The sequence below is a fragment of the Pagrus major genome, chromosome 12 (genome assembly GCF_040436345.1).
Source record: "Pagrus major chromosome 12, Pma_NU_1.0".
NCBI lineage: Eukaryota > Metazoa > Chordata > Actinopteri > Spariformes > Sparidae > Pagrus > Pagrus major.
Window position 1 is genome coordinate 26,096,091 of NC_133226.1, and position 12,221 is coordinate 26,108,311.

The 12,221-nt window shown below is 44.7% G+C and overlaps 1 protein-coding gene across 1 annotated transcript in view; it reads right to left on the reverse strand.

Moving 5' to 3' along the window:
- ttc28 (tetratricopeptide repeat domain 28) overlaps positions 1–12,221 on the reverse strand; it is a 113,101-nt gene that overhangs the window by 17,294 nt on the left and 83,586 nt on the right. The window contains exons 9-17 of the mRNA XM_073478525.1: positions 4,515–4,711; positions 4,281–4,434; positions 4,017–4,188; positions 3,674–3,842; positions 3,418–3,578; positions 2,841–3,329; positions 1,800–1,992; positions 1,576–1,656; positions 1,110–1,362 (exon numbers count right to left, since the gene is read on the reverse strand). Of these exons, the coding sequence (XP_073334626.1) occupies positions 1,110–1,362; positions 1,576–1,656; positions 1,800–1,992; positions 2,841–3,329; positions 3,418–3,578; positions 3,674–3,842; positions 4,017–4,188; positions 4,281–4,434; positions 4,515–4,711 (1,869 nt within the window). The remainder of the gene's footprint in view (positions 1–1,109; positions 1,363–1,575; positions 1,657–1,799; positions 1,993–2,840; positions 3,330–3,417; positions 3,579–3,673; positions 3,843–4,016; positions 4,189–4,280; positions 4,435–4,514; positions 4,712–12,221) is intronic.

Genomic DNA, 12,221 nt, shown 5'->3' on the forward strand with positions numbered 1-12,221 from the left:
GCCAGATGGAAAGCACACTCCAGGGTAAACAGCCGAGCTGATCCTCTATTAGCCTGTGTCTGACTCATGAATACCTTTCATGCTTCTGGATGGTTTCAGAAATGTAAACCTCACAATGTTCTCGGGCCCTAAATAAGATGCACACATGCAGATCATAGTCAGCCACAGCCTCCTTAAATGAAGTGCGTACGGCTGCAGGGGGAAGGTGGAACTGTGACTTCTTCCCCTCGATCTTCATCACAAGTCGAGAGTTCGCTCAGAAACTGACTTCTTTAGAAACAAAAGGTCCCATCAGACACCGGCTGCGTCCTGATTCAGGTGAGATTATCCAACAGTCGGCTGCACAGAGGTGGAAGATATCAGACTCTTTATTCAACCCCGCTGTGATCACCTGTTGGTTTGTGGACTATTGATTTGAAGCATAACAGCCTTCGCGCTTCGAGCTGAGGCGGGTATCCTGATTGGATCTGACTGAAAACTCGAGGACACATAGCTGTGGGAGCGACTTGTCAATCACGAGGTAGCCACGCCCTAAAGCGTACCCTGCTTTGTCGTCTATTTTACTTTAAATGGGACCATAATTTACAAAACGAACATCATGAAATATTTATCAAAATGTTTATTTAACAGAAAGACTTGAAACTAGACACTGAGACAATAATCTCAAGAGGAAACTGTTCACTGAGGTGATACATCAAGTCAGAAATAGGGTCATTCTCTCATAAGCTTATTCTTTTTGCAACCAGTGGAGTTGCCCCCTGCTGGCCATCAGAAAGAGTGCAGTGTTAATGCACTTTTCAGACCTTTAAGCATTGAAAATGTTAAATAAGTAACAGTATTTAAGCAAAATCAGGAAATTGGATCTGTCTGAAACGCTGTTTTAGCTCCTGTCTCTTTAAGGCCCCTCCTCCTGAATACCCAGTCCGCTCTGATTGGTCAGCTCGCACACGCCTGAGCCAGCACCGCTAACAACAACACCAGAGCAGCTGTGCTAAATCAATTCTTACGTGCCGAACTAGCTGCCTGGCATAAATTATGCAAATGTGTGACACGGTGACGTAGTGTGATGTCACAAAGTCGAGGAAGTAACGGCGGCTTTAGCTTCTTACCTTCCTGCAGGTACATCACAGCCTGTGCATAGTTCTGCAGGGCGTGGTGTGTCCTCCCCAGGCTCCCGTAGGCCTGAGTTTTAGCTATCAGATCGTTGGTCTGCGCCGCCACGCTCAGGTGCTGCTCCTGGAAGACCACGGCCCGCTCGTGGTTTCCTAGAGCCTCGTAGGTCAGCCCCAGGTTCCCGTAGGCTCGGCCCTGGCTCCTCACACATCCCGTCTGCTCGGCTATATCCAAAGCCCTCTGGTGCCACTGTGACGGGAGAGCTCGGTCACTTTAAGGGCTTATCGTCAAATATGAACCAGGAGACGGTTAGCTTCGCTAGTCTGACTCTATCCAAAATCAACCTTCTCATTGAACTCTCAGCAAGAAGGCAAAGAAGAGTATTTCCCAGAACGTTAAACTATTCCTTTAAATTACGCCTAGAAAGCGCTGAGTCACGATGTGTTATGAATGAGCACAAACCTGTAGCGCCGTCTCGTTGTCTGCCATCAGCTGATAAACACCTCCTAGTGCGTCGCTCGCCTCTGCTTCCAGGGATTTATCCTGACAGATAAAACAGGATTTACTACGTTTGTGTCTGTGTATAATGTGCTTTTCATAAAAAAAAGAGATAATTTTTCATATTCAGCAGGGCGAGGAAGAAGAAAAAGATGAAACAAGAAAACCATCTGCAGGTAAATCCTTACCCCTGCTGTGCGGGCGATGTTAAGCTGGTGTTCCAGGCAGGAGAGAGACTGCTCATAGTTGCCCAGCTGGCTGTGCAAGGTGCCCAGCTCCCAGTAAGCCTGAGCCTTACCCCCTCCTTCTCCACCCAGCTCGTGGGCCACCACCAGACGCTTCTCGAAGCACACCAACGCCTGCTGGAGGCTTCCCAGAGACCTGGAGAGGGAGTGAAAATCATCTGTTTCTTTGGTTTTGTTCTTGCACTCCAAGAAATGCACCTGAAGTTGAGTTAAAACATCACGTCCTGAGAGACCCATATGAGGTTTTTTTAACAACTTCCAAAGGAGACAGTAAAACAGGTTCATAATAACAAGACGTTTTTGATTTTGCGTTGTGGAAAGCAGTTCTGTTTCCTCGGAGAGAACGAGGAAACTAGAAAGATCTACACAAGCTGTGTTCATGGGGATAAATCAGCGAGTCCACCCTCCTCATTTCAATCTTACTCACACTCCAGAGAGCAGAAGGAAGGACGGAGCAAACCCATCATTAAACCTCCCTCTGCTGTCAGCGAACGTTACTTGTAAGGTTTTAGCAGGAGAAGAAGCCGACGTGGGGAATACGTGATGTCTCGGTGTTTATTATTTTCACTATTATTATGACTCTAATTTAAAATGTGTAGCGTGTGTGCTGGAGGCAAGAAGAGCTTCATTTGAGATTCTTGCACGGATGCAAAAGCATATCCAAACTAATGAGAACATAAATATATGCCCGACATAAATATTAACACCAATGTAAACAGAAACTGTTGAGCGGAGAAACTGTCAGAGAACGAAAAAGACCGGAGAGACCGAATGAAAACACACTTGCTCACGTGGCTTTTTAAAGAAATTAAACCCGCTCCGTTCTGTTCTGTAATTGAGTAATAATCCAGTTTCCATGTTCAGTATTCATTTAAAAAAAAAAGAAAAGCTGTAATGAATGCAAATCATGTGCTGCAGCTGAGGAGAATTAAACATACAAATAAAGTTAGTTTGAAAAGGGTATTCCAGCTTCCTGTTTCCTACCTGTGTGCATTGCCGAGTCCTCTGTAAGCTTTCTCCTGGTCCTGGACGTGGTTGAGGCTCTGAGCCATCGTCAGGTACTTCTCGTAGTACTGAATAGCCTCCTCGTAGTCTCCCAGAGCGTCGTAGCAGTCAGCCAGGTTTCCGTAGGCCCTGCCTCTGTCCAGCATGCTCTCAGTCCCGCTCAGCTGCTGCAGCATCGCTAGCTGCTGCTCAAAGTAGCCGATAGCTTCCTCAAACACCCCCATGTTCATTTTGGTGATGCCCATGTTCCCGTGGACCTGGGCCTCCAGACGGGCGTCCCTGAGTCCCTGCGCCAGGCCCAGCTGGGCCTCGTAACACTGGAAGGTTGTGGCGTAGTCTCCCAGCGCCATATGTACCGCCGCCAGGTGTCCGAGGGCGCGGCACTCCCCCTGCTGATCACCGATATCCTTTCGGACGGTCAGTTCCTGGCTGTGGAAGGACAAGGCGGTGTCCAGCTGACGGAGCAGCCTGAAGATGGAGGAGAGAGAAGGAGATGTGAGAGAAGAAGAAGAATGAAGGACAGCAGAGAAATCACGCAGCTGAAAATCTCTCTGACCTGTGAACTGATCCGAGCGCTGAGTAAGCATCGGCCTCCATCTTCTGATCGTGGACCTTCTGAGCCAAAGATAACTGCTGCTGGTAGAACCTCACAGCTCCTGGAAGATCTCCCCGACTCACACACACGTCCCCGAGGTTCCCGAAGGCCCTGAAGACCGCCTGCAGACAAATATGATCACTTGATTAACAACCGCTTCCGGTGTGAAAGAGAAGTTTGAACAGTTAATTGTGTGAACGCAGCGGCAGCAGGTGACCTGTGTGTTATCCAGGGCTTGTGCCAGAGACAGCAGGTATCTCTGACACTCCTCTGCCTTGCTGTACTCCCCCAGTGCTTTGTGGGCCAGACCCAGGTTACAGTAGGCTTTGGCCTGGGCTAATTTGTCTTGGAGGTCCTTCGCCAAGGCCAGGTCCTGCTCATAATACCTGAGAAATGGATGAAAGTTTGTAATCTCCATTACTATACAAAATAAAGTTTGATGTGTTTGTCTGGCAGATTGAGAGGTTTTTAACAAGGAGAAACCAGCCATTTGTCTTTGAAAAACACTTAAAATCATATAAAGTTTGTGTTGTTTGTGTGAGATGGATTCAGCCTCTGACCTGACAGCGTCTCTGTACTGTCCCAGGCAGTAGTGAGCGTAGCCGAGGTTGTGGCAAACCTTTCCTTCTCCCTCCAGGTCCTGCAGGCCCGGAGCCAGAGCCAGGTACTGCTGGTAGTAGGGCAACGCCTGAGCGTATTCACCTCTCCAACTGTGGAAGTTTCCCAAGTTTGCTGCAAAGGAGAAGATTAGAAGAGTGTTAAAGTTTTTGAATCAGTCGATTCCTGCTTCTCTGCCCTGAATGCATCTCTCTCGTCCGTCTTGCCTAGCGATCTGGCTTCGCTCTGAGTGTCTCGGAGCTCTCGTGCGATGGTCAGGTGGTGCAGGTAGTGTTGCAGAGCTCGATCGTGAGCACCCAGCGCCTGGTAGGCCACGGCCAGGTTCCCATGTGTGGAGGCCTGGGAGGGACGATCGTTCACCTGAAACACAGACAGATTTCACACTTCTGTTTTTCCACACTGGCGTCTACATGTTGCCCGTGAAGACAGCAGGAACTCACCTCCAGTGAGATCTGCAGCTCTTGTCGGTGGTACCGGACAGCTTGGTCGTAGATGCCCAGGGCATGATACGCGTTGCCCATGTTGCCGTAGGCCCTCCCCTGGGCGGCGTAGTCACTCAGCTCCTGGGCGAAGGACAGGTGGGCTTTGTGGAGCTTCAGTGCTGCATCGTACTCTCCCTTCATCTGGTGGATGATGCCTGAGAAGAGAAGAGGGAACACAAAGATGCTGATGAGAAACACAGAGGGATGAGCTGAGTGATTAGCAGAGTTGTTTTACAGTCTTTTGAGACAAGGCCAAGTCCAGTTTTAAAGTGTACACGCTAACGTTTTTAGCTTCACAGCTACATTGAAGACGAAACTTCACCTGACTTTCCATCAGCATGAAGGTGAATTTTCATTTTTGGGGTGAACTGTTCCTTTAAGTCCGTTAGCAGAGTGATTTTCAGGCCGATTGAGACTTCAAGCCTGACTCACACCCAACTCTCAACTCTGCAGCTCTGCTGGTTAATTCATCCAACATCAGTCTGATGAGCGGTGAACATCAAACAGCTCGCTGCACGTTACCATGAACAGGGTCAATTCCCAAAATGATGCACAGAGATATAAATACACAATGAACCAATGAAACATATGTGTGTGTGTGTGTTTGTGAACATGTATGCACACGTGCTTTCATAACCCTGCAGAACACACGAGTGCAGAGCAGTTAATAATTAAAAAGCTACTGCAGGAAATTCAACAAATCTAATAATATCTGCTCCTACGGATCCTCAAACTTCATTAGTGCAGACGCAGAGATTCAGAGGAGAGTCACACAGACGTCTTCTGTCGCTCTGTCCTGGGAACGTGAAATGAAAAACTTCAGTCCCAAAGACAGCGTCCCAACTTTATATGTGATGATCCGTCTTCTCAACCATCAACAACTCAGTTTACAGAGGCAGCTGGACGAGAGACGAGAGGATGCAGGTTAAAGGAAGCTCAGGACATTATAGAGAGAGAGGGACAAAAAAAAACAGTTCACAGGGAAACCTTTATCTTCCCTGTGTTTACATGCATGCTAATCACTTGATTATAACAAGATGGAGGCTGAATATTGCTGCTCTCGTGTAAACACCTTAACTGTGTTATCCTGGTCCAAATCAGAGCAGACACAACTAGATAAACAGGAGATACAGCAGATAAACGTCTACATGCACTGATCCAGCTATCAAGCAATCAGTTTTACACCTTCTGTTATTTTCTGCTGCTGATGCTGCTGTTCATGTCATCTTTCAGGACGTGAGGCCGACTGACCCTTCACTACAGGTCTGCCCTCCTCCGTTAGCCTTCTGTTGCCATGTCTGCCAAGCTTTCCATGTCAGCGGGGCGCGGATTAAAACAACAACTGTGGCAGATTTACCTCTCAAACCTCTACAGCTTACTTTTTAATGTTTAAAGTCTTGTTGGCTACATGCATGTCATTCTAAAAGTATCTAAAAACAGGCCGACATCTAAATATCATCGCCAGTTGATCCATGTAGGAAACCCTGACAGCGTGGAGCCAGTTAGCCTGAGTAACAAGTCTTCAGTCAGCTCACAGAGTTGACAACAAGCGAGCCAGAGTGCACTGTTTTTGACTGTGATGTCGTGTTTTTAAAGTATCTTGTGCACATGCAAGCAAAGAAAAGTTTACATTGGGATAGCACGACAAAATGGCAGTTTCAGGAAAGTTCAGGAGATTATTTTAAATAAAAAAATAATTATTTGCGGATATTTTTTTGCCTGTTTTCACAGATGAAATTTTTTTTAAGGGACTTAGAAAGATTATCCTGGCAAAACCCTTTTTCACTCTCTCCTACACAGGAGATTTATCATTTAAATCACACTTAGAAAATGGACCCTCAGGGCTTCAGTACAAGACAGACAATGATCGTACACATTACTTCGGATGGTTTGTTTTACGTTCTTGTTTCTGGAAGACGGTCCCTGTAGCGACTCCTTCCTGATGACATCATCCACATCATGAAATCGCTGTATTTGTCGCGTCTCTCTGCAAGAATTTCTGACTTTGTAATCACCTGATCTCAACAGACAGAACATCGCACAGACTTAACCCTCGATACAACATGTAGAGGAAAACAAAGCTTGAAAGGCTTCCAGCTACACGATGTTATGATTTCAGAATTAGCTGAAAATATTACTTTGAACCATGAAAGTGCTTAAAAAGAACAACTATGTTATTATTCAAAGTATTCTCCTTGTGCTGTGATGTAAATGTGTTTATCTAAATGTTCCTAAAACAAGTCACTGATGCTCTCATCTACGCTAAAAAAATGAGTCACTAACATTTTTTAACTGCATTTTAAAATGCTGCACTGTATTAAACCTTACTGCTGAGACTGTAGATATATATATAGATATATATCAGATGCAGGAGGACGGAGAGGCGGGGTTACGAGAGGGGAAACAGGGATACGGGGGGTGTCGAGACACCAGATGGAAGAGGTTACATGTGGCCTCCATGTCAGACTGTGAAGAGAGAGGACGGTCTGATTCACTCAGTGTTAACTCAGAGTCTCTGGCACATTTCCAGCTCTGTTGTGTTACAGTGGAGAGGCGTGTATTTTTATTACCGTCGACAAATCCAACGACAAGACTGAAACCAACAGCGATCTGATCCCTCTGATGAAATACTGTCAAACACATCACTGCTACACAGGCTGACATGTTCTGCATTATGAACACACACACACACACACACACGCACACACACACACACACACACTGTACTCTGCTCCCAAATACTCACTAGAGCATCAAATGTGGATTCATCCGCAGCTGAAAAAAGTCCCTAATAAAATGCACATTTTCCTCCTGTTAAATTATTGTGTATGTTTATAAATTAAACTATTTGTTCGCAGTGTTCAACAAAATGGCCAAGACGTTCACATTGTTGTCCTCAGAGGACTGATTTGTCTCCTGCAGATGTAAGTGGACAGCAGGGTCTGGACCTGAGGAGTTGGCCCTCCTGTGTTGTGCCATTCGTTTATGGAGAGGTCGTTTTGTCTCTCTGATGCACAAATCTGTGCAGTCCATAAACTACATTACTCTGTTGATGTCTGGGTGTGTTGTCCTTAGGATGGACAAGTTTCAGCCTCAGCGTGTTGGTGGGTTTGAAGTGAACCAGGATATGATGATGATGATAAATAAGGAATGACGATGTTGTTACGTAATTCAATCAGACTGTTAAAGTTATTCACATTGACTCAACATGATTCACTTTGAACTTATAAAACAGAATTAAATAGAAAATGTAAATATAATTAAAATACGTAGAAGTGACTGTTTTAGACCAGTTCTTCTGTTGGTTCTGTCCGAGGTCGCATGAAAAGGATTAAACCTCACACAAAAGCAGAAAGACGAATACAGACGTGCGTTCACACGCCTGGTTTCTACACCCACAGTCTGCAATCCATCGACAAAGACGACCGTTTGATCTAAATGCATATGAAAGCCTTAAAGAGCAGAATGATTTCAATGTTTGTGTTGTATTGACAAAGAATCCGAGCAGCACAGAGCCATTACAAAAGGCTGTTTATAGCATCCATACTTGCACGAATTCAATATTTCATCAGGACTGCGTCAGTAAAGCAGCGTCGTGTGTGATGTCTCATCATCACCGGCATCAAACTTCAGAAATGTAATCGATGATGATGAAGAACTCGCAGAGCAAAAACACAGAAAATAAAACTGATGTCGAATTTAAATCAACTAAAGAAAAAATAAAACTGGGTGAACAAAAGCAATTAAGTAAAACTGAATTAATGATAACGTCTTTAATTGGCGTATTATGGATGAGTGTGCAACAGTAAAAAAAACCCTCATCCACGCTGTGTAACTGGCTCACATCCAAAGAGAATAATGATGCATATTTGATTGTGTCTCACTGCAGGAAACCGTGTGAATGACTTAAAGTATTCACGAGGAGCAAACACAGTCTCACTGAATACTCTGCTTTTATAAACGCCACTTTAAGTACATAAGACACAGTGTGTGGTTTCTGTGTATACATGTTGAGGGGGTCACATTTCTCCAAATCCATGCTCTGATTTGACTTTTGACTTTGTTTCTGCCATCGTCAGACTACTGAAGTTGTAAAGGACACTTTACAACAACAGCTTGACTTTATCCTGGTGGCTTTTTGCAGGTTTGGGTTAGACAAGTTCAAATAATATTTACCAAAAATAAAGATTCAACAAAATAAATACCACCATTCAGTGATTCAACAATAAACAACACAAGAAATCTGTCCAGAGTGAGCCCTCGTCACAAACAAATCAACAAAGGATCTCTGATAAAGGAAATAAACCCAACATCTTCAACACACCAGGCTGTGTCGTCTTTCAAGTGTTTTCTCTTCCTTCAGACACGCACGAGTAGGCGGGATGAAGAGAAAAAAGAAAAATGGGAGAATCACAGATCTTGATTTTGATTCTGATGATAGATGATTCAGTTTGTATTAAAGTGAATCTGGCCAGAGTGAGCCCTCTTTACAAACAAATCAATAAAGGATCTCTAAAGACTGTCTGCTCATTTTGATTTATTTTTGATTAAGAGTTGAGACTGTGACACCTCTAACAAACCTCTAATTAACCTCTAACAAACCTCTAATACACCTCTTATAAAGCTCTAATAAAGCTCTAATAAACCTCATATAAACCTCTAATAAAGCTCTAATAAACCTCATATAAACCTCTAATAAAGTTCATATAAAGCTCTAATAAACCTCATATAAACCTCTAATAAAGCTCTAATAAAGCTCTAATAAACCTCTAATAAACCTCTAATAAACCTCTAATAAACCTTTAATAAAGCTCTAATAAACCTTTAATAAAGCTCTAATAAAGGCTCATTTTGCTCCTGAAGTCAGACTGTAGTTGAGTCAGGAGCAGAATATAAAAGCTTGAACCATTGAACTGCAGCAGAGAAAAAAAGCGATGCCTCTCAGCACGCTGTGTTTTTGGCCTCACTCAGCCTCGTCTGGAATATGTAGGAAGCAGGGTTACGTGAAGAAGACGAGGAGGAGGAGGAGGAGGAGGAGGAGGAGGAGGCTGCTGATAAGGACATGGAGACCTCGTTCGTCGGGGTCTCGCTCTAAGAGGATTACAGAGGAGCCTGCAGAGTTGGCTGGAAGAGCTGGTTACAGTTACAGCCCTCCTCTTAAACTCTGCTAACACCGGCGTGAGCATGTGCAGACACAGATACAGGAGCTCCTTCAAGGCACAACACACACTTGTGCGAGGCGTTCGGGTGCCAGCTATCTGCGGTGGGATTCCCCGACGTGGAGGAGGCCGCAGGGCTGTGAGGATTAGAGGTGTGGAGAATTAGTTGAGATCTGATGACGGGGCATTCGTCCGAAACAGCACGGAGCGAATTAGAGGAGGGGAGCGGTGATCTGAGCTCGACTCTTCACCACAGTGAAGCAAAAGCTCGGTCATCGATTAACGAAGCTGGGTGTGGCCGACGCGAGCATCAAGCAGCTCTGGTTTTGTCTTATTCTGTTGTTATGATGCACTAATGACAAAAAATGATGCTGATGGAAACAAAGCAACAGAGAATTACCGCCCAGCTGCAGCTCTGAGAGATGATTCAGTGACTTTCAGCTCATTGTTTTGGTTTTACGGCAGACAACTTGGTTCAATCTCATCAGAGATGAAACCAATAGAGGAGAGAAGAGGAGAGGATAATATAAAAGAAGTGAGGAGAGGAGGAAAAAATGGTGGAAATAAGAGGAGAGGGTGAGAGAAGAGGAAAAAGGGTCAGAAGGAGAGAAGAAGAGAGGACATATGTGAGGAAAGGACAGGAGGAAACAAGAGAGAAGGAAACAAGGAAGTGAAGAAGAGTGGGAAACATGGGAGGAAAGGACAGGAGGAAACAAGAGAGGAGATGAGAAGAGGACACAAGGGAGGAAGATGAAACCAAAAAAAGAGAAGAAAAGAGGAGAGAGCATATGGTGATGGAAATGAGAGGCGAGTAGGAGGATGTAAGGGATGGTAGGAGAGGAGGGAAGGAGGAAAGAAAGGAGGCGAGGAGAATGAAGGGTTGTCAAGTCAGCATTCAGCGTCAGAGAAAAGTATCATCCATAAATGATGATGTGAATCATTGATCTGAACCGCAGACTGTATCTCGTCTGTCAGGAGGGTGTCAGCGACTTCAGCAATAGCCTATTAGTCACACATCAAAGCTCCACTGTGAGCCGAGAGCCTCACTCTGATTATTTCAAATAACAGGCAGTGAACACGGGAGTGTGTGTGTGTGTGTGTGTGTGTGTGTGTGTGTGTGTGTGTGTGTGTGTGTGTGTTCAGACTGCAGCGACACACACTGAGGAGGAAACAGCACAAAACAACAGACGACTTCATGTCTGATTGTACTCGATGCAGAAGACATGAGGTGTTCAGAGCGACTGAAGCAGTGCTCGTATTACCTGTGTCACACACACACACACACACACACACACACACACACACACACACACACACACACACACACACACAGGGTGGTGGAGCTGTCCAGTCAGCGGTGGCGTCAGGTTCGCCGGCTCTCTCAGATATCACTACGGCCGCAGAAAAACAAAACCTGATTAATAAAACATGAGAGCTGATTGGCCAGAGAGGCAGTGCTGCAGTCATGTGAGAGGCCCTCAGAAGACAGATAAGGTGACGGGAGAGGTGGAGCATCACACGGATCTACGGTCCGGCGCCACGATTTCGGGTTAACGAGCTTTAGGAGCTTCATGAAACTACAACTGCATATCTTTACTCCAACATACAGCAGCTGGGTGCAGCGGTGGAAGAAGAACTCAGATCATTAACTTAAAGTCGAGATGAAACGAAATCCATATCTTTGCATTGATCTCATATCAATCATGTTTTCTTCCAGTACAACAGGAAGATGTGCGGCTACATGTGGACGCTAAGTCACGAGGCTTCATGCGGACGAAGAGAGACATCGATACAGACGCCATCACTGTTGCATACGGTGATTATACCGCAGCTAACAACCAATCAGATTGCTCCATTTGAGCTATCCCTTTTTAAAATGTGTATGATTTTGTCAAGTGACCTCTGAAAAGTAGCATGAACTCAAATTGTACTTAGTTTCTGCTCTGGTGTAACAAATGAAGAGTCCATTGTGTGTGTGAGCTCGATGCTGCTGATCGATGCTGATTGATCAGAGTCCAGTCGGTGTATCGAGTCTGTGTGACGTTAAGACCTGCTGCTCACAAACACTCTGCAGCTCTGCAGCTTTAGTTTAAACGGGAGAAACTCTGCAGAGCGTTCAGCTTTTATCTAAAATTGCATCAAATCTTCTGCTTTCTTGAAAATGAAATTCATAAAGGACAAAATAAAAGACGCGTCAGTGGAGTCAGACTGTAAGAGAAGAAGAAAGTGACGACTATTTCCTGCATTTAAAAACATTTGAAATTAAAAACATATTTATTTCTTTGAACTGACGTGTCAAACTGGTGTTATATTGCTTTGTCTTACCTCGTACCTTATGATAAAGACTGTTGTATGCCTTATTTCTACAGCACAATTCAGACACGATGCAACTCAAAGTGCTTACAGGGGCATAAAATTACATTAAAATACATTAAAAACAAGTTGGAAGACATCCATAAACAAAACATTAAAACAAGTACAACAGGAACTGAAATCGAAGAGGTTT